Source organism: Nestor notabilis, unplaced genomic scaffold, assembly GCF_000696875.1.
Source record: "Nestor notabilis isolate BGI_N333 unplaced genomic scaffold, ASM69687v1 scaffold8991, whole genome shotgun sequence".
NCBI lineage: Eukaryota > Metazoa > Chordata > Aves > Psittaciformes > Psittacidae > Nestor > Nestor notabilis.
This window is the reverse complement of record NW_009915143.1, coordinates 35,408-58,622: the sequence shown is the minus strand read 5'-3', so window position 1 is coordinate 58,622 and position 23,215 is coordinate 35,408. Positions and strand designations below refer to the sequence as shown.

General features: G+C 40.7%; 1 protein-coding gene across 1 annotated transcript in view; it reads left to right on the top strand.

Moving 5' to 3' along the window:
- Positions 1-23,215, top strand: part of LOC104413075 (slit homolog 3 protein-like) — a gene marked incomplete at its 3' end in the record, with an annotated part of 56,993 nt that overhangs the window by 10,627 nt on the left and 23,151 nt on the right. The window contains exons 3-4 of the mRNA XM_010023982.1: positions 8,734-8,831; positions 15,430-15,569. Coding sequence (XP_010022284.1) covers positions 8,734-8,831; positions 15,430-15,569 — 238 coding nt within the window. The remainder of the gene's footprint in view (positions 1-8,733; positions 8,832-15,429; positions 15,570-23,215) is intronic.

Genomic DNA, 23,215 nt, shown 5'->3' with positions numbered 1-23,215 from the left:
AATAGGAATTATGTTTTCTATACAAATGTCCAGTCTTTATAACTTTCTCTACGTTGTTCATGTTAAAAAAAGAAGCACTGGCTTTTGATAGCCTGAGAGGGAAAGTTTTGTGGTCACTGCAACATGTATTTTAAAATAAATGAGCCCTTAAAGGTACTGAAAATACTGTTCTCATTCATGAATATTGGTTGAATTAGAGACTACATAGGAAATATTCAGTGTCCTCTTTACACCAACTATTTTGGGTTGGATTTTACGTACAGAGGAAACCCTGGGCAAAATCAACTATTTTCAGTGTCCCTAATTTTCTTCGACGTCTCTGAAAACATTCACACAGTGTCTGCATCACCCACTTTAACCTTGGAAGCTCTAAAGCACCTGCCCCATCCAGTCTGGTACCTCTGGAGTCAATTCAGACCTGTGCTATGTGAATTGTCTCCAGGATAGATTAATGAGATCTCTTCTGTCATCAATCAAAAGCCCAAAAGAGCATTGAAACCCAAAGTGCTTATGTAAGGAGAGGTTTAGAAGGACAATCAGGATTTACTTTGTAATGAATGTAATTGCAAAATAAACCTCAGGTGTCCACTGAGAATTAAATTTCAGACTCACAGGAGAAGAACTAGAGTTTCTAAAAAATAATATGATGAATCCTTGCACTTTGACTTTGACAGGCATATCCTTGATTACTAGTTACAGAGGTAATGGAAGGTGTATTATACCCTGGAGGATGATAAATCTTTCTGATTTGAATAAAATGAGGCTTAAGAGGGCAGTGTTCACCTAATTTGCTATAAACTGACAATTGTAATTTATTAACAAGGACAAGGATGTCACTAAGAAGTGCTGCTGCCATACCCAATCCTTGTTTAATCAGGTGCCAGATGAAGGTAGCTGGCATAGAACATAACTGTAGAGTGCTGAATATGGTGGGGTATAAATAACTAATCTGTATTTTCACTACAGACAGTAACAGAAGTTTTCAAAGGGAGGTAAATCAGTCAAATGCAGTGGAGGCAGCACCAAAACCAGGATCAGTGTATCTTCTACTCATAGTCCAGCTTGTATGCCATTTAGCAAATAGTATTTCTCCTGATGCTTGTTGGCAGTGGGCAGAATTTTTGTTGTGTCAGTGTAAGTACAGCTGTAAAAACACCAATAGTGAACTAAAAAATGAAATCAGAATTGTCTAGATAAATTCAAATTTGTTTTAAACCTTTTTCAGAACTAGAATTGGATGAAATTAATTGCTTTTTCCTGTTAAATTAATTGGCTTCTAAACAGCAATCCTCAGAAGCTACATTTTCATTACCCCAGTGGGACAGCTGACTAAAGAGAAATAGTTACTTCATCACCACTGTGCATATCTTAACCTAGACGCATCAGAGGCATTGGGTGTCTATAGCAAGGTCTGTGTTCAGAAGGAAGAGACGCAGCATCTTTGTGAACAACAGATGATCAAAATCTTTCAACTTCCACCTGGCAGTCTCAAAGCAATCTGATCCAAAATTACTGTGATATTATCCAGGCCTTGCCAAATAATTTGTATATATGCCTAAGCAGATGGATCTAGCATACACCCTGCCAGCTCTTGTAGTTCTTTGACCTTGCCAATGAGCGTCATCTACATCTTGAGGCTTAGCCATTATGTCCATGGCCAGAAAAAGCATAAACAAGAGAACAGTATCCCCTGGATCTACTGAAGTGCTTCAGACTGTGTATAGATATTAGTGTGTAAGCTGTCTACAGATATCCTAATATCAGTGCAATCCATTAGGAAATCAGTTTCAAATGGTTCCATTTGTAAAATAACAGTAGAGTAATTCCCAATGTCATATTTTTTAGCCTTTCCTGCAAAAGAATTTAGATTATTTTTATATTTTAAAGTTCCTTTTGTTTGTACTCAGTTTGCAACATCTCTATTTGATAAGTATTCCCTTCGCAAAGGTGTGTAGCTGAGGTGTCTGTCAACTCCTTCATGCTGTGATTAGCGTAAGATGGCATGCATTCATAACTTGCTTTAAGATTTGAAGTTCATGCAACACATTTCCTTTTCACAATCTCATTATAGCAGGGTTTCTTTTCATTGAAACACTGGGTTTCTTTTCGTTGAAAGCCTTTGAAATACACAATCATGAATAAAACCTGAGAGAATTTTTCCTGCCAAACTTGTAATTCAGTGTGTTGTGTGTGTGGCTGAATTAATGGCATTGACTTTCCTTGGCCAGTTATGAAAAATTGTTCTTGTTTCTCCTTTGTATTTATGCTTGCTAAATGTATTTATTACAGGGAAACTGCTGAGTACCTCATTCATATTTCCCAGTTTAGTTTTCTAGTGGAATTCAGGTTTATGTGACAAAACTTTGTTCATGAGACAACTCTTTCCCTTCCTGCCCTGGGAATATTTCTATTTACTCTTCAATTTTGACTAGTTATGACACAGGGTTAAAGGTTTCAAATGGTGGAAGAAGATATTGGTAAAGATGCCACTAGATAAAAGGCTGTAGCATCAGTTTATACCTTATTGGATAGGTGTATGCTGTAACTTCATGAAAAACTTTGATCATAGTTCTCACTTTACTAAGCATGAAAGAAGCAAAACTCAAGAAAAAAAAATCTATTCAAGAGTTTAAACTGAGTTCTCTTTCTGTGTTAAGTTTGAGTAGTCTATAATTTCTGGATGGTTTTCCCCTCTCTCCTCTCATCCCATCTCATCTCATTCTTCCATACAAAGCACCAAGAACCATGACTTGGCTACACACTACATTTAGCCCTTCACTCTGCTGTTAGACCTTTGCAGGTTGAATATATGAATGTATGAACATTCATATATGAATATATGAACGAGTCCCACTGGCATGTGCAGATGAGTTTTAACGCTTGAGCTCTCAGCATACATCAGGATTGTTCAAAAGCTGTGTTTAATAAAATACTTCCCAAGCTCTGTGGAAGCAGAGCAAAGCCACACATAGTGGCTGGAGGTGTCAAATACTTCTTCGTTTCACAACATTCAGGGGTTAAAATTTTACAGCTGGCAGATTCTTGTGAGTTTGAATAACATTCCTGAATAACACTCACAGAACACACTGCACGCCTCTGTTTGTCTTTCTATGAATTTTACTTGAAGTAATGATTGATTATTAACTTCTGACCGGGACACCCATAAGACAAATGCGTGAAGATGTGTGAGAGGGACAGTTCTGTATGGATGCATTACTTCCACTATTAGAAACTAGTTTTGCAGTACAGAATCTTTGTAGCTGGCAGTTTTGTCTAATTTCCCTGAAAGCTTTGGTTGTATTTAGAGCCTGGTAATTCAGTAGTTTATGAAAATTTCCTAGTTCTTGATTTAAAGTCTATATTAACTATATTTGTCTTTGTCTAGTATCTTTACTAAACACATGAGCACTGCCATCTGTTCTGTACATACACCATCCAAATAGAATTTATTATGATCACAATGTATATTGTTAACAACTCAAATAAACTTTGCTATTTCTTTTGTCTAATTCGTTTTCCCAGCATGCTTTAGAACATTACAGTCATTGAACAAGGCTGTCATTAGCTGGAAAGAGGGCTCTCTATTCACACACCATTGCAGTTGGCCGGACTGCTGCCTGTCTGCAGATGCCTTCATCACCAGCTGGATCACATTTCCCGTGCAGTCAGCACTGATAGTTTTATAGACCAGGAGGTTTCTACCTCATGGCCGTGGCCAGCTCTACACTGCCACCTCTTATCTGGGCCCACTGCTGTTAGAAACGGGTGAAGGATCACATTAAAATGGACAGAGGTCAAATCTCTGCCACATGATCTTGAGTGAAGATTTCACTTTCCATAGACAATACCAATTCGTGACAATTCATTTTAAAGTATCATTGCAGTGATGGGAACAGCGTCAAAGCAAACAAGTGTTTTTCATCACATTATCCTTTGGTCTTCCTGCTAAGGTCCTTATTAGGTTTTGCTACTTGTTCTCAGGTGTTTTACTAATCATGCTGTAATGTTTTCCAGTCCTGGCTACTTATAAAGGCCAGGATTTGGCAAAGCAATACTGAGGAACAGCTTGTATATGCTCTTATACCCGGTACAGTTAATTGCTGCTGAGTATGACATGAAGAGCTGACTCTTTCTAAGTAGGAGGAATAGTTTCTGTTTTCATTCACCAAAACGTGGAACTGGAGCAGCCCAGATAAAGTCTGGACCAGCTGAGATATTTCTGATTTTAAAAGGCAGCTGGATTCTGAACATGTCTTCTGATTAGCTGCAGAAATGTTATGTTTCAACACCTAATCCTTTCCTCTCCTACAGAAAAGGAGAGAAATTGCATCAAAGTGTTTAGATCTGATGCTTTCCTATCAGACTAGACAAAAAACTATTGCAGCTTAAAAAAGCTCTAGAAATAAAATATTGCACACAGAGGGACCTTCATCCTCTTCCTGTGAGTTGCTGAGACAGTCATATCTTCTTGCCTGTTCTTGAAACAAAGACTGCACCTCATTTTCTGATTCAGACCTCATTAAAAGACTCTTTAATCTTGAAGCAAATAGACAATATTCTCCTTTGTAACAGTAGTTATTTCTAGGGAATGTAATTCAAAGGGGTTTTCCCAACTCACAGATAAATTAATTTTAGTGATGCTTGACAGCAATTCCATTTTTCCAGGAAGAACAGTCTTACTGCAAATTGAGACTAGAGAAGTCCATTATTCATTTGAAAGATGTTTCTAGAATGTCTTTAGGCTCTTCTGGGTAGTGACAGTCTTATGCAGAAATAAAATGCCCTTGCTTTGCTGTAGATTTATTAGTACCAATATTTGCTGCAACTTCTCTCCTTCCAGAATTCTTTGTTTTGTCATAGTCTTCTGTGTTAAGAGAAATGGTACTTGTTTTATGGCCTCTCAATGTGCTATTGATAAAGTCAGCTTGGAGAAGATAATCCTCAGAGAAGGATTAAATGTTGTTTGCCCATTTATTACAATGAGTAAACTGAGTCAGAGAGACTCTTAATTTTCCTAAAGCCACATAGCAACTTAGTGTTGTAATTAAATCGGATTCAGCAGCACATCCTAATCGGTTTCCATGGTGCCTGAGGCCCAAGAAACCAATAATTCAGCCATGATCAGTACAGAAATGAGCTAAATCTAAGTCGTGAGGAATTTCATGTGCCAATGAGAGAGACTGAAAATGCCTTGCTCTCATTTTCACGTTTATCTTTATTGAACATTCCAAATAATCTGAATAATTACAGTAGCAGTGATGGGACAGTTTTGCGTGTGTTCGACTCACAAAACACTTCAGAAAAACAGATTTTGTTTTGCTTCTTGCTATGCTTAGCTGCAAAGGATTTAATATAGTGATAGAGGGATGAAGAGTTCATACGTAAAAGAAGTAACTGATGCTAGTGACGTATCTATAAAATAGTCAGTTCTTCAGGGACACAGGAAAAGTATTTGTGATCTTAGAAATATCAAAATGGCATCTTCCAGCTCCTGTGGGATAACATGGTAAACACAGGATTCGCAACACAGATGGACAAAACACAGGCAGTGCTGCAGAAGGGTGGCAGCGGATTAGTGCTAATGCTGCATGGCTCACATCCGTGACGGGCTGCGGACCACATGGTGCCAAAATAAAACCTGCAGGAGCTTCCCTCGGCGCTTTCCCAATTCTTCTCTGAGCCATTTGGGGGCTCGGGATTTCAAATGGAGAAGGACAGGCTGCTTGGCAGGCGTGGTGTGATGAAGCAGAAGCCTTCTCTGCCAGGTCTTGGGTGAGGGCTTAGCATGCTGTCTGCAGTGCTGTGTTGGGGAATGAACTCATAGTGAGGCAGGGGGCTGGCCGGGACTTTCTGTTGTTCCTTGGAAATGTTTCTCTTCTCATTCAAACGAGTGAAAATGTCCCTCTTTCCTTCTATTTGCACAAATTTACAACGCAAAGCTGCTTCTCCTCTCTTGTGAATGCTGGGGGCAGAGCCTCAAGACATACATCTTTGTCTTCCGTTTGTGTAGCAAAGCTCCTCTGTGGTGTTGGGCAAAAGTATAATTCCCGTATGTCTCAATTCTTCCTGCAGTCTGATGGCAATATGTCCTACCTGACAAAATACTGAAGGTCTCAGGAGCATCTGGAGGACTGAACTGCATTACATGAAATGGAGAGCCTAGCACCATGAGTGGACAGACCAGGTCAAATGAACTCTGTGGAAAAGTTCACACTTACAAGCTGATTTGGGTTTTTTAATGCCTTCGTTAGCCTTCATGGAGGTGGCACCAATGTCAAGATAAACCCTTCAGAGACAAATTCAGATTTCTCCTATTATTTATACTGTACTTCAAGCATGAATGGAGCTTGAGCTGCCAAAGAACCAGCACAATCCTTGTCCTGCTGGCTTGTCACCTCCACGATGGGCACATTGCTGGAAATGGGCACACTGATCAAGAGCTGAGCATGAACTTCTGATCACTGTAGGATGTAAGAGGGAGGGCAGTGATGAGCAAGGGTTAGAAAGATGTGACCAGCCTATTTATTCCTTGCTCAAGAGTGAGATTTCCCAAACTGATATGCAGCCATAGACAAACCGATCAAACCCATCCTGGTGTGATCATTCCCTCATAATGCACAAAGCCCCGTAGTCTTGGTTCAGGGAGCACTTTGGTTCTTTTGAAAAGAAAAGGTAGGGAACATTTTCCTTGTTGAGAACCAAACAAGTCTTTCAAGTAACTTTAACATAAGAACATGAGAAATGCCATAATAGGTTTCTAGTGCATTTACTGCATCATTCTGTCTTTCATGGGGCAGCAGCAAACCTTTACTGTTTGGGGAGAGTACACAAGCCTGGCCACCACTCCTCTCCAGTCCTCCAAGCACCCACAATCATTCAACTGGGGAAGCTGATGTCTGCCTCTTGCCTTCATATCTGGTTTAGAACCATTGTATGTGAATTTGTCTAATGGCTTTTATATTATCTGACTTCACAACTTCCTGTGGCAAAAGCATCCCAGGAGCTCATGCTTCGGAAGAGTATTTTCTTTTATCTGCATTATGCTAATCTTCTAACATCAGTAAGTGTCCCTCTGCTCATGAGAGATTCAGTGTGTGAGAAATCCTGCATTCACCACCTCCATGATTTTGTGAACCTCAGTCATATCACCCCCATCAGTTTTCTTTTCTCTAGACAGAAGAGTCCTAGTCTTTATAGTATCTTCTTCCAAAGTAGTTGCTCCCTCTCCTTGAACATTCCAATAGTCTTTTCATATGCCTCTTCTAACACAACTGCATTCAACCTGAGGCAAGTCAGGTATCAGTCATGGTCAGGTATCTGCCAAGTACAGTGTTAGGCTTCTCAAAGTCTGTTCTTAAATCTAATGTAATAGTGTATCTTGTGAGAACAACAAAGTCCGAAACTAGGTGGAAAAACAACAACAGCTGATGCTCTCACACACAGTACATGGTCAAAGCATCAAGGTGCTTCATTTTGTCAACGCGGTCATCTGAGCGTCCCCCATTTCCAGTACATCACACTAGGTATGTGGAGACTAAAAAGGGTTGGAGGCTGTTGCAAATTTGGTGGAGAAAGGAATGACTTCTGATGAGTGTTGTCAGCCAGATGAGTTGGCAGTGGTGGGTGGTGGTCAGTACTCATACACATAAGCTTCAGCTGCTAGGAACCAGTGTCACAGGCAGGCACCTGCCCTCCTTCTTTAGAAACTTAGAACTAGATTTACCATTGTTATTCCTCTAAAGTACAATGTAAATAACAGCAATAACAAGGCACAAGCCCCAGCAACCCTGACTGAATTAACGTATCTCCTGAGATATTTTCCTCATCTTGATTGCAGTCATGTATCAGCTTTCCAGTAGATGAGCTGGCAGAGGGCCACTGCTAACGGGACCTTCAGTAGGAAGAGTAGAGCGATCTCTTGAGCTTTTTGTGATTGCACAGATCCCTTGAGTCCTGAGGCTTTCAGGTGTCTTTATTCTACCCTACTGTGTGAGTAACTGAAAAGCAAGACCAAACTCTTGGATTTGCCAGCTTTACAAATAGCCTGTTGTAATCAGCAGAATATAATGACCAGAGAAATTTGCCAATGCCTTGAAGAGCCAATAAACAGTCAGTTGGTAACAGTGAAGTGCACTTGGAACGGATGTTTATTTCAGGGCAATCTTTAAGAAGGGAACTGGTGCAATGATAATATCTGAAACGGGATTCGGTGTGTTCTGTACAGAAATTCAAACTCAGCTCCCATGATAAACATGACTTTTCCCCTTTAGGTTTTGACAGCACATAGCAACGAGCACGGTGTACTGTTGCAGTGTTTAAGTGAGCACTGGGTAAATGCGGTGGAGTGCGTGCTGACTACGTAGTCCTGTGCTGCCTGTGTGGCCTTCTGCTTACCTGTGGTCATGATTAATTCTTTTCATTATAACTAACATTAGAGATGATAGTGTGTTAAAGTTATGACAAAACCAGCTGTTTCCTTAAAACAAGCAAATGAAAGAGTTAACTAAAATCTTGAAGCTGAACTGATACCAAGATACCCACCAGATCCGTTGCCCAATTTCTCACTTAGGTAGTGAATATATCTGACCATCAGTAGAGAATGTTAGGTGATGCAGTGGGCTTGAGACCACAGACCTCCTGTAAATGGTGCCATGCATAAGGTGAAGGAGCAAGAGACATTGATTCAGATTACGTGTCTTACTAACCTTGTTTCTTCTGAATTTTCCCAAATAGGGTCGTGACTGCAGCGTGCCCATTAATTCTTGTATCCAAAATCCATGTCAGAATGGAGGGACCTGCCACCTCACCGAGGCAAATAAAGATGGATTCAGGTAGTAACACAACATTCATTTAAAATGAGATATTAAATGTGTTTCTACTTTGTATTAATGAACTGTAATGGCCACTTTATAGAAGCTGCTGCATGTGACACTTCTATTTGCCACACAAAGTAATTAATACGGTTTTATTGATGTGACATATCATTACCTCTTAAACAGGCATCCTTATTTTCTCACAGAACGTACTTTTAAGAGCTATTTTGAGCAGTCCCCCTGCTCTGCATTGTGTTATCTCTGTGCTAATTTTCCTTGGGGCATTTCAAACTCACATATGCCCTTTTTTTGTATTTGTAAAGTAAGCATCTGTTGCTCAACAACCAGATGCAAAATATTTTTGTACTGAAGAATCTTGTAGACAAACAGACTTGAGAGAAACAATTAGAAAACATGGAGAGATCACCCCATCTTCAGCACTGTGCCTGCCAGAGAATAACCTTTGCAGCTGGACAAGACAGACTGCAGTTTTCCCATAAAAGAATGATATAGGATAGGTGGGGATACTCCAAGAAAAATCCAGAAATTTTCATGAAGCAACTGAAAGATTTGTGCTGCTACAGGCACTACTTTACAGCTGAGAAAATACAAGTTTGGGGCTTTGGCTACTCTTTGTCATTAAAGTTGATAGAATTTTTATTTTTAGAAGAGAGTTGCTGAAATTTTCATAGATTTAGTCCTCAGTATTTATGCTCTCTTGCACAAAATATGTACAAAAGTACACCATGCTCTTCTTTCAATGACACATACAAAAGCCTCACTTCTATAAGCTTCTATACATTACTATGGCTGCTGTTTTGTCTTCTCCTGTGTGTAGCTGCCTATCCATAGCAGCTGGAAGGAGATGTGGAAATGCAAGGTTTATAAATGGTGAAAGCAGGGAGTCAAACCAGTGCATTTTTATTCCAGTTTGTTTTCAGCTGTGATTAAGACTGTTCCAAGTGAGGTTAACTGTTTGTTAATCAAGTCAGCAAACCCATATCATCAGTCAAAAAACAGGATTGGTTCAAAATAGAAAGGGCCAGGTGAAATCTTAAGTGAGTGACAGGACGTTAGGTGCAGGGGGGTAAGCACCCCCTGCCTGTTTCCTTACTAATGGTAGGATGCCTTTTAGATTTCCAGGAAAGCACCCTGGCTTCTTTTTGACTCCCCAGATCCCTCATGTGGGAATGAGGCATTAAAGAACTTCCATATCGCCCTGTGCATGGAACAAACGGGGAAGCAACTGCCCCAAAGCTTCTCTCTGTCTCTGGGCCTGCCCTTCCTGGAGAATTCCCTTCTTACAGAAACAGATCCAGCATGTGCTGAACACAAGACACTGATGATACTACAATGGACAAGTGCAGGTTGATAGGGATGAAGGGACGCTGTCAGGCTCTGTTACAAATAACAACCCAAGGCTTTCCAGCATGGGAGGGCAGGAATAAAACCCATGACCACGTCTCCATGAGGGGCAGTTGAGAGCTCAGCTTGAGCACCCATGACAAGGCGCTGAGCAGAGCAGAAGAGCACATCTCCTGGGTAGAAGTCTGTAGGGTCATACCAGTGCATGGTGGTGGAAGAGTTTAAGGAGGCTCTGCAGACCACAGCACATGCAAATGGTCACACTGTTTCACAGACCCTCTAGGTTTTGGTGAAACCACTACTCTGATCGGATATAGCTCTTCTTGATTCAGATTTTAGCAGGCCCAGCAATTTCGGGAGTAAAAGTTCAGGTTTGGTTTCTGCTTGAGAAAAATAAAAGTCTGGTGGTCTTCAGTCTGGGTTTTCCTGCAATAGTGTTTGGATATCTTTTTCCAGCTTTTGCCAAAGCCGAATTGTACCATAATAGAATATCTGTTTTCTGTCACTCGGTACTCATTTCTCCGAAATCTAGCTGATACTAAAAATATGCTTGTAAAACATTTTATAACATCCATAATACTAGAATAAAGGCTTCATCTTGGAGTTTGAATCAGGTTTTTCTTCAGCATTTTTGTTCTGTTCTGTGGTAGAAAGTAAAAAGTTCGGAATGACCTGAAATGAAAGCTACTTCTGAATTTTTCTCATGAAGAATTTTACAGTTTCAGAGGCTTTGCTTCAGTTCCAAATGCATGTAGTTTTTGAGATCTTTATAAACCTGCAGGGGTGGTTTTGTTGCTTAACAACATTTGAGGCTTTTTAGGGGAGGTTTCTGCTTTTATAGTTATTTATATAGTTTCAGTTGGTCTAATAAAAGACACATAAAACCATATCTCATCAAAATCTTGCTTCGTAAAATCAAATGTTCAGCTTATGCATTGCTCTGTTTTCTGTCCATGTTTTTAATTCAGTCAGTCCATAGCCCCAGCTGCTCTGGAGAAGAGGAATGTGGAGCTTTAGCATGTCATAGAGTTATGTGGTGTGGGGATGGAACAGTCAGTGACAGGGAAGATAAAGAAAAACTTTGTAATTAGGTTGGGGTTTTTTGGTGGGAAACGTCCTCTCCAGTGGATGGCAGCAGTCGGAGTTACGTGCATATAGATTGTGTTCATCACGATGGGAAAACGTTGCCTTAGATTATATGCTGTGAGGAAGTGGATGTCAAAAACATTTTCATGAGAGGCCTCCTTGGATTTTTCTGTTGTGTGGCCTGTAAAAGAAATTATATCTTCTGTATATTCTCTTCCCTAGGGAAATATATTCATATACAAGCTCTGCTGCCAAACTTGTCAAATCTTTACTCTTGTAAAAAGGAAACTTAAGCCAAAACTCTCTCCCTATGAAGTGCCAAGCAGTTTAACTCTCAAGTTTCTGTAGCCTTAGACAAGAAAATCACCTTTTCAATAATGCTAAGGTGGTGATGTTCCCCAGGCAAAGACAGGAAATACATAGTGGTGACCAGGATTCCAGCTGGCTCACCCACTGTGCTTGGTACCCACCAGGGCTGGCAGCAGCAGGGGAGTGGGACACTCAGATCTGGTGTAATAGCAGGTCCTGGTGGGGCAGCTGAAGGGCGAAGGTTCAGCTTGAGTTCTGGAGTCCTTCTCGGCGTCTTCTATTCTTGTGCTTTCCCAGTTCTGACTAATTCTCACATTCTTTTTTCTCGGGTGGGATGACTGCTGCACTAAAGAACAGTCAAATGCCACTGTGTGGCTCGGTTCTTCCGCCCTTTGAACTGCTCTTTCTAATCTAATCTGATCTATGTTTTCTTTGAGAAGAGGTTGCCAAAAATGGTGCTTATTGAGACTGATTAAAAAAGATGGACAATCAGACAGTAATTTAGCATGCCTGTAAGTGAGTTTTTGACAAGGGAGGCAGAGCTGTCAGCTCTGCTTCAGTTAGCCACAGGTAAACAGCTGATCTTTGATAACCTGCGGTGTTGGGAAACCAAGTCTCTGGATTTTTTAAACTTTTCTCTATATAAAATCTCCTCCCTTTTCCAGAGAATTTTCTTTAGCATATGCCACAAACTCTAGGTTCTCTCATAAATGTAAAATCCTGGAACTGATTAACTCCCTGGTGTTAATTCAGCCTTGTTCAAGGAAAAACATTGTATTTCCAGACTTAGAGGCTACTCGATTGGGATGTTGATGTCCAAAGCTCCTTTACCAAGTAACTGTAATATTCCTGGAAGAATTTACTATCTTTATTTAAAGTTGATTTTTTTGAAAGGTGATACATGCCTATTTTAATAAACCGATGCTAAACTGTTTCATTAGATTTTATGGGGGAAAAAAGTTAATATAGTAAACTAACAACACTGTCAGTATGCTTCAGCTCTAAAAGTTTACCCCTAAAATGTCGCCCTGAAGTTCTGTGTTCCCTTGTGCTTTCATGAGGATAATGGGGTTTTTTTCAGTTTTAGTTTATTTATTTGTAGGAAAACACAACACTAACAGAAATTTCCTAAACTAGAGGAATAGGGAATTTGGGCTTCTATGCAATCTTAGTGCCTTAGAAAATAACTCTTCCCTGCATGGCTCCATTGTTCCTGAGGTCCACATGAAATGCTGTCTCACACTGCTTCACTATTTAGTCAGGATAAAGTTTTCATCGTTGTCTCTGGAATTCATTTTCCCCCTGGGTCAGCTGGAACCGGGGTTGATGACCTTCCACTCACTCTGCAAACTTCATTTTTCTTCTTGGTTTTTTTCTGGGAAAACACAAACAGTCCCAAACTGCAACTCTTTCAACATCTGCTTCAATGCGGGTCCCAAGTTGTAAGTTTAATCTTTAATTTCAGTCCTTAGATTTGGCACATTTGAATGCAAATCAAAATAAAGAATCATATGTAAGCATATAAAGACTCCCTGTAATACATAGGGACCAGTAGCCAAATGTCATCAATTATGCTGACATTTCCTTCAGTGTGGAATGTGCCCTAATACTGAGCAATTGTATGTTAACAATCCCATATGTATTGTTACTAATGGTAACTGTACTGAGTTGAACAATTACTATGACAGTATTTAATAATGTCATTTTTAATTGCATACATCCAAGCTGTCCCAGTCCTTTTGTGGAAGGAAAATGGTGTTATATTCACATAAAAATAACCAGCACAAAGCCACTCTTGTTGCTTTTCTTAAAATGGAGAGAAGAATTTGTGTTCCCAAACTGAGACCTTGGATGCCAAGTTACAGCCTGGAGCATATTTTTATGCCTGAGTTATAAACCCTTGAAAATGGGGTTTTGTAATCGAAAAGGGAGACATGATGAATGTGTCACTGTATTTAATTAGATGTCTTTAACCCCCTCCCTAACAGTTGCATTGCCACAGAAGATGGTGTACCAGCTCTTCTTCCTTATCTGCCTCCTGTGATCCTCTGGATCATTGCAGGGTCAGCAAGAGGACATATTTTATTAGCAATAATGAGCTTGAGACAGGAAAAGAAAATATTCCTTATTGATTTATTGTGTTCTAAATTGGATTTATTTGAGCAGTTTGGTTTTGGTTATTCATGGTGAAGGTTTTCTAACTCTCACGGCCTGGGAATGGTCCCTGCAGAACTGAATGAAGATGACTGTTAGCATGTGACCTATATGCCTGTTCTGTATCCATGTACAAGATCTTACTGTTGTGGTGGCTCAAAACACATTCTGTGCCTTTTTTTCCTCCTCTTCCCTTAGCTTCTGAGGTTGTACATGTCATAAAGAATCAAACCTTATCCTCAGGGTCCAACCTAGGACCTACTGAAGGATAATGCAGAGCTCTGTCCACCCCTCCCTTGGGAGTCCCTGCACTCTGCTCAGTCTGTGGCACATAGGAGGAAGAGAAGCAAATGTCATGCTGAGAGCATTCACAGATTCTGAAGATCTTCTATTTATCCAGGGCATTCCTAACCCCATAACACCTACAGAAAGTGGGATAACCACCCCATGTCCACTTTGTCCATCTGAGCTGAACAAAAAGTACCCTGCATCTATCTCTGCATGGGAAATGCTCCTGGTTTCAGAAAGCAGTGATTGGCAGTTAGTGAGACTGCGCTGGTGCTTTCTGATTTTCATCCTCATCAATCAGTAGTGCTTTACATTTGCTCAGTTCCTTTTCTGCCACCAGAACTTGCATGGGAAAGGAAATGAAAAGCTGAGTGAATGTGTAGTTTGGACTGAGACTCAAAACAACCCTTCCCTTCCACACACGCCCTTTCTATGACTAGCAAACAGCAGTGCTGGCAAACCCAAACTTCAAATGTCATTGCTGGCTTCTTAGAAGCCACTGAAATGACTGGAACACTTAACACGTGTTTTTAGACTCCCTTTTAGGAAACTGTGGCCTCCACCTCTTCATCACTTACAGCTAGTTTAAAATATAAAGGTTCTCTTAGCAACCAGAACTTTTAGATCTAGAGATGAAATGGAGATTAAAAAAAAACCGTCATCCTTCAACCACTTAGTTTCTTACACTCCCTCTAGGGACCATACGTCACAGACTTGTGAGAGAAAATATTTGGTGTCATTACTCTTCAATAGTGTCCACATCCTCACAGAGCCATTGTTTGTTTGTGTTTCAGTTGAATTATCTAGACATCATCAGCTCTTCTGCAAATCGATGTTAGAGGAGCTGCAGAAGTACTGAAACCTTATTTGCACTTGTAAAAGCAATCATTCCCAACCATTTCTTGTTTGGACAAGTGACAAAGTGGTAATGAGAAGAAAATGTTATGTCTTTAAACTCTGTTTGAGCCATTGTTCTTTGAAGAGAGTGAGCTATCTAAAAGCTGCCAAGTTACCATGTGATTGTGCAGTCCTCGGTAGGCAAGAATCCACACACTCCCAAAATCACTAACAGAGAAAGGCAAGGATTTGAACACCGTGATGTTTGCTCTCCTGCCCTGGAGTTGCTTACTTCAACTCTGAGTTAGCGTTATCAACAGAGTCAGCAAAGGGAAGCATGACAGAGGCTTTATCCTGCTGCTGGTTTTGTCTCCTGTAAATGATTAGATGACCCCATGAACCGTCAGGCTGCATCCTTCACAAAACACATTGGGTTAAAGTGCTCTGTACTGCACAGCAGCAGTGAATTTGGCTCCAGCAACTCACTCCTATATGTTTTAATTTCAGTTGTATACCTCAAACCTCCTGCCTCTTCCGAGCCATGCTAACTTAGATTATCTTCTTTCTTTCTCCAAAGCTGTTCTTGTCTCCTTGGGTATGAGGGGGAGAGGTGTGAAATAAACCCAGATGACTGCGAGGATAATGACTGTGAGAATAACTCTACATGTGTGGATGGGATCAACAACTATGTCTGTCTCTGCCCTCCTAATTACACAGGTAAGAGGGAGCCACAACCAAAAAAAGAACAAGGATCCATAAGGAGTCTCTTCAGTGCCTGAAGGGAAGGGTTCAAATACACATTTACTTTGTCGAAGGGTGCATAATTAACAAGAATCTAGTCCCATTTTAAAGCAACCTGGATGCCTTACTGGAAAGATGTTAGTTTACCAATATTGCAATACACATGCTCACAAACATGGCCACTTGGTTCTGAGGCAAAATACTGATGACTCACTGTAAAATGCAGTAAAAAATAATGAAGTTTAAGGTGTCAGAGATATCTGTACTTCTGCATGCACAGTCTCTAAATGTGTTTCAGAAATATTCCCAGTACTGAGCAGAGTCTGATATACATCTGTTCTGAATCTTGGAAAATAAAGATAATTCCTGTTTAAATTATGGTAGGAGAAAAGCTTTTGGGGCATGGCTTTTACCTGAGACCTCAAGGCACATTCCCTACCCTTTTTTCTTCCTCTTTATTTAATTATTAAATAAAATTAGCTGACAAGGTGCTGTTTGAGTTCATTGTCTCCATTCACAAGTGGAGGAGCAAAAGCTGTGGAAGAAAGTGTGGGCTCAGTCATAGCTCAGCAGATGTGCTAAGTCCACAGTGACAGAAGTTGGTAACTGAGTTAGAAATGAATCTGTAGAAATGGAAATCCAGAGCCCATCCTGCATTTCAGATACATTCCTTCCTAAACCTTCTGCTAGAGCAGAAACCCTCCTAACTGGAATGTAAAAATGCTTTTTCTCAAGTCATCACTGGAGCACACCATTAACTCATTCAAACCACGTTAGCATGGCCTTCCTGGCTCAGCATGGAGTGGTAAGGAAACACCTGCAATAGTTCCTACTTCCATCCTTCGAAATGGGTTTATTACCTTCTAAGCATGGAGAAATAATGAAGGGCTTCTTGTACACTGGAATATATTACATGTCAGGGGATTTAATGAGGATCAAGCTTGAGTGGCTGAGTAAGGCAGGAGGAAAGCTTCTAGAATTTCCGAACTCTTAAAATACTTCTGTGGCTGATACAAAGGAGGCCCATGTAAATCTTGAGCTGAGAAAAGCCTTATGACTTGAATGTTCATTTATTGGAGTTCTCAAATGATATTTCTGCCAAAAACATGAAAAACTTCAGCTTAGCAGAGTAAAGTTTTCCTTATAGGATGTTGAGACCATTGTGCTTACTTGTGCGCGGTTTATACAAGTTGCTCCTGGGTGGTTTCAAACAAAACTCTACACAAGGAGGCAGAGTCTTTACATTTACAAGAGGAAATTTATTTGCCCAGAATTTGCCAAGAACAGACGTATCTAGTAAGGAACTGAATGCAGTACGTATGCAAATGCACTTTTCTTTTAACAGGCATATTGCAGGGTTGTTTTTTCCCAGACAAAAAAGGTAGGGAAGAACTAGATAGAGATTTCTTCTCAAGTGGAGGTCTGGGCAGGGACCAGAGGACTCATGATAGTTCAGGATCAGGTTTGAAATCTTTTTTAATCAACTTACAGCTCTTTTTATTTTCCCCTGAATATTGTCTGTGCTGTGCTTATGCTTATTAGCAGGAGTTTGTCAAATATTAGACCTCAGTCTTGCAGTGTGGGATACACACAATTGTATATACCATGCAATAAGCATTTTTTATCACAATGCAGGCAATAGCTCTGACCACAGTTGAAACAAACTGAATTGTTGAAGAAGAGTAGGAATTACTTCTGGAAAATATAATATGAATCATAAGTGAAAACCTGAAGGGTTACAATAGTTCATGTTGCTTAAAAATAGGAAGAGTTTAGTGATGAAAGAATTGCCTTAACCTGCTTTACCTCCATTTTGGAGGGAGATATTTCATCACACCTGGTCAGTGACTGGGAAAGACTCAGCTGGCTGTGATGAAATACCTCTGTGAGGTACACCTGAACCTCTCTGAGCAGAAAGGCAGGGAACAGCATGAAATGATTGGAAGAATATAAGCCATCAGCCAAACAAAAGTTACATACCAGCCAAGCCAATCTGAGCCATGGTTTTGAGGGTCCTCTAAGAGTTGAATCCAAACACAAGAGATTGGACATCATCTGATGTGTCTTGATTGAATGAACAGCAGCTAAGTGAATGCCTTGGCAATACATAGGTGAGTCATGAGGAAACACTTTGAAAGGGTTTGTGTACCTGACCTGAAAAGAGAGGGATCTGTTGACCAAAAAGTTTGGCTGAAGTCTCCTGTGACAGCCAGGGCATCTCTGTGTATACTCTCTTTAAACCTTTTTATACTGAAGGAATACACAAAGCCATTATGGCAGTATCTATTAAAAAAACAAGGTAGGTGCAGATGACTTTAATATTGAATATGTGAAGAACATTGAATGCTAACATTTCAGAGAGAAAGCAGGTCACTGGAGGGCCCAGGAGTACTTATTCCTGTGCTCAGAAAGGTGCAGGAGGTACCTGCCTCCCTCTCAGAAGCTGGCAGTGCTGAACACTGTGTTAGCAAACTGTGCTTCAGAGCTGCCAAGTGTATGGATTTTGTCTATATTTAGATGAACAAAGAATGGCTGATGGAGAGCACTACAGGGAAGTAGTTTCTCTGTGAAGGAGTCTGGGGGACGAGCTCCTAATGTGACACTTCGCCTAAAAGGGCAGTGATATCCATAGGCAAGGTGTATCTAGTAAGACAGAAAAGATAGGTAATATCTCTTTATGTTGTACCCAAATACTATACTCTGTTCTGGTGTTCAGAATTCAAGGAGCAAGTTGAGAGATGAGAAAGGGGATTAGAGGTGAAACATAAAAAAACATTGGGGGATTGAAAATAGGTCTTGGAAGAACTCCAGAAAAATCCTATTTGGCTTAACAAAGCAAACACTTGTATGGAGAATGGAAGTTTTTAGAAGGTTCTTTGGTGAACATGGCCTTCATGGCTGAACAAATCCAGACTATCCATGTTTACCAGTGTAATTGTGCAAGAGTTGCTGGTTCTAGATACAAACTGGATTTCTCAGCAGATGCTGTAGTTAAAACACAAGTTAGTTCAAGAGTGGCCTACGTTACACTGGAGATCAGGTTAGATGTTTCTGTACTGATAATCTGTGATGTTTTGAGCAACATTCAGGCTGTTGGTTAGAGATGCCCAGCTCAGCTATTGCAGATTCCTTCTTTTCTTGACTGCAGAGGCAAGCAGGCTCTAGGAGCACTGTGAAGTAGGTAGTGTGAATCTCTCATCACTCTTACAGTCTTGGATGCCATAATGCTGGTAAGACTGCAGTGATATTACTGTAAACACTGTATGTATGGAATTAATGTATGTTTTCATACAAAGAATACTCTGAATACAGGGAAGAAGAAGATCCAAGAGCATGTATGTGTGTTGTTCTTTAAGAAATATTTAGGATTCCCTTCGGTTTAGTTGGCGAATGGTTAAATCATGATAGTAAATCTTATGTTCCTAAATGAAATGCAAATTAAAAATGCATGTGTTGAAATTGTTGACTGTTAACAGAGTTGCAGTATCCAGGGTTTGGTTTTTTCCATACTTTAGTATTCTCCTGCTTTATCTCGTGTCTGTTGAGTTTTACTTGTTACAGCCTTTTTAGGAAACAGTATCTCAAATAATGATGTATAAGTTTTGCTTTCATTGGTTGGAATAATGAAGGCCAAAGATCTTTCTTCAATTAATAACTTTTTGCAGTGTTTTCCTTTAAAATTCTTTGTCAGTCTTTTCCCCCACTCAAGGAGATGAAAAATGGCCCATTTGTGAAGTGACTACTGAGGGAAGGAATTTCCCACACTCCAGCTCCGTTTCACTTTCATTTAAAAACAACCCAAAAACCACCCACCCACACACCAAACCCAGCCCACACTCACAATAACCTCCTTCCTAGTTCCTTTCCAGCTAGTCACTTCAAACAATGTGGAAACGCAAATGGATTCCATGGAACTGAGAGGCAGAGAGCTGATGGCCATAAAGGAAGTTTCAAGCAAGCCCTGACCTGCACCACCAGCTTTCCTCACAGTTCCTGAAGTCAGTATTTTCAATGCTGTTGCCTGGCTTTACATAACCAAACTGATACTCATGCTGCGTAGCAGAGTCCTGATGGCTCTTATTATAAGACGATGTCTTATTTTTTCTCTCTCCAACTGGTTATTTTAATCCTGAAGCTGAATTATATAGATATATACTTTTTTTTTTTTCCTGTAACATAACCATGCACCCAAAGTCCAGCCAGCTCTAAAGCCTGAGCAGCCTGGGGGCTGTTTTACACCCTGGTTGTACCCTTTGATGGATTACAGCTTCTCCTTACAGTTTTATAGGCTTTCCTCCTCTTCAAAACCAAACATCTATAGGAACATCAAAAGTGAAAACTATGAATTGAGATCAGTCACCTCTATTCTTCTTGTGTTTTTCTCATTTCTGCCTTTTGGGCTTTAACATGGCCCATCTCCAGCTGATGATATAAACATTCTGCTGTCTCCCTAACTTCATGGTTAGAAACATAGGACAAAATCCATACAATTTTTCCTTTGCATTCCTGTTTTCTATTCACTACTGTCTTAGACTGTCTTGAGAGCCACTGTTTGGCTTACAGTTCGTGTAGAATTTCATACCTTCAAAAAGAGATACCCTCTTCAGTCTCACTATCCTCTGTGCTTTCACTTGAAGAGGGGTCCAGACGTATGTAAAGGACCAAATGGGCTGTACCGAACATGTACTTTGAATGGGTTTATGCTTTACTTACTGGTCTGTTTTGTCTTGTTTGTTTGCTGTGACTTTTTGTTCTTCCTATGTGTTTGATTTTAGCCAGAAGTAGAAATACGTTGTACTTACAAAACAAATCAGGAAATATTCAGGGTTTGCTAAGGATCCTATAAAGCCTCAGCAAGCAGCCACACCTCTTTGTTCTGAAAACTAGAAATAAATAGACAGTGGCTTCTACTACTGAAAATAGGTCTTTTCTAAAATGCATGGCATCCCATGGCAGGGAGAGGGGGAAGCAAGTGGTTGAAAATAGTTTGTCTCCCTGGGAAAAAGCTGTAAGCAGTTTGTATCACATTTTGAAGAAAAAATATATCTCTCAGAAAAAAAGCTAGAAACTATTTCTGGTTTTACGTGTTTGGAAGAGAAGGCTAAGATCTATTTTACCTTAGGGGACCTTGTGGTGTCCTGTGGTAGATGGTATCTGAGATTTTTGCAGTTATGCTACTTTTAGACAGAACACTATTCACTGGTAGTGATTATGGTCCCTTTTTCTGGCATATCTGATTGTGATAATGTTCCATGGCCAAAGCCAAGTGCTCAGTCAAGCCAAACAGCTCTGGAAGAAAGAAGTTGTGGCTGACACCCTTTGCTGGAGCTCTGCAGCCTGTTTCCTATCACTAACCATTGCTGGATGTGCAGCAGTCACCAATGGGCACCAGTGCCAGCTGAGTGAGACTGAAGCAGATCATTGCACTGTAGGTTGGGTTTTCCCCCTTGGGAGTTTTTAACTACATGCTTGCTATAGGAACAGGAAGATTTTAGGTAGCATGGTTCAGCCCTGTGGTTCCACAAGGATATGGACTGCCTAATAAACATTGAAGGCTTAAACAACCACTTAACCATCAGCCTCTTTTAAAATGTTGAAATTTTAGCTGTAATTTCCTTGAGACAAACAGAGAAAACTGTGGTCAAAGTTGAGTGGATTTTCTTCCTTTTATTTGAAGGAGTTCTGCCTTACATGGAAGTTTCTGAGTTTTAGTTACTTGGCAAATGTGAAGTGTGTTTGCTTTCTGTGCAAAAAATAAAAAGGCTCCCACATTTCCCACTTGTATAACTATGAATGAGAAGTGCTGGAAGCTGGAAGTTTTGAGCTTTGTTCAAGAGCTTAAACCCATTTCCAGCCCTGTTGTATTTAAGAGAGAACCACATGCCATTGCTATCAGATTGGACTCTCTTTGTACTGTGACTGAAGAAGGAAATAGCACAGTAACTGGCAGTGCTGCATTTGGTCTTTAGTCTCAGTGTGGGTGTCCTGTCATGTTGGGGTCTCTGATCCAGGATTTCCTTACTGGTCATATTCCCACTTGTAAAATGTAATGTGTCATGTTTGGGGAACCAGATGTCCTGGAGAATTTCTCTGTTCACCACAGTGTATCTTAAGGAAAATGGAATGTCAGCTACTACTGTCTTAAAGGATGAGTGGAGTGAATATTGTCCTCAAATGGGATTCATGATTCACTAAATCCAATCTGTGAAGAAACATATTGGAGGATTAGAACCTAACCACAAGCTCAATACTACTTGCATACTGGCAGGTGGTGCATAATGCATAGTTAATAAAGCTGGAAGAAACAGACAGTGTGTTCAGCACTCTTAACACCATGATAAAACGTGTAGACAAGGCCTTTAGTGACATGGGTTAGTGGTGGACTTGGCAGTCCTGGGGGAATGGTTGGACTTTATGATCTCAAAGGTCTTTTCCAACCTGGTTGATTCTAGAATTCTATGATGTTAGAACTGCCAGGAGGAAATGAGTACATCTTTTTGCATATAAAAGATTCTCCAGAAACCTCTATTGGTTCAAAGACTGTATCAGGTTTATGTGGCACGGTTCTGGTAGCAGGGGAGGACTGGAGCTGTAGGGGGGGCTCTGTGAGAAGAGATGAGGAGCTGCTCCCCTGTCAGACCTACCACTGCCCAAAGCTCAGCCCATCAGCAATGCTGATGGAAAATGTCAGAGAAGCAACTATGCAAATGCCAAGCTCGGTGAATAAGAAGGGGGAAGAGGTATTTGGGGTGCTGGAGCAGAAATATCCCCTTCTCCCATGAAGTCCACAGTGAAGCAGGTTTTCTCCCTGCAGCCCATGAAGGAGCATGTCAGAGCAGATATCCACACTGAAGCCTGTGTAGGACCCCATGCTGGTGGATATGCCTCAAAATAAGCTGCAGTGTATGGCGAGCCCATGTAAGGAGCAGAGTCCTGACAGGAGCTGAACCCCTGGAGATGAGGAGCCCATGTAGTAGCAGCCTGTTCGTGAAGAACCCTATCCTACAGTGAGGACCCATGCTTGAGCAGTTTTTGAAGACCCACAGCCTCTGGGAAGGACTCACGTTGGAGGAGTTCATGAGGGGCTACGTCCCATGGGAGGCTGGAGCAGGGAAACGATGTGAGGAGGGAGTGTCAGAGACAAAGCATTGCGAGCGGGCCACAGCCGCCATTCCCCATTCCGCCGTTCAGACCAGCATGAGTCCACAGTGGGTCCAGTGTCCTGTCCACCAGCCTGGAAAGGATGGCTCTGAAAATACCTGGCATTTCAGATGTGGCTGGATGCACTAGCTTGTATGAATAACTGAATTGATCCCAGTAGATTCCAGACAGATTCCAGGCATATTCCAGACAAATCACATAATTGGAAAACATCCATATGAAATAATATGGCTCAGAAATGTAGGGGGTCCAGCAAAATGAAGATCTATTCCAGACACAGTCATTCTGAGGGATAATGCTATATGCAGATTACCTCCTTGTAAGAGCATTGAAAATTGTCTGGTTCAGTGCATGTTTTACACACTCTGGTGGTGTGGCATTTGTGAAGTTGAATGTGATTTTTCATCCTTTCACAGAACTGGAATGAATTCCTTTTTCAAGATTCAGAAAGAGTGAATTAT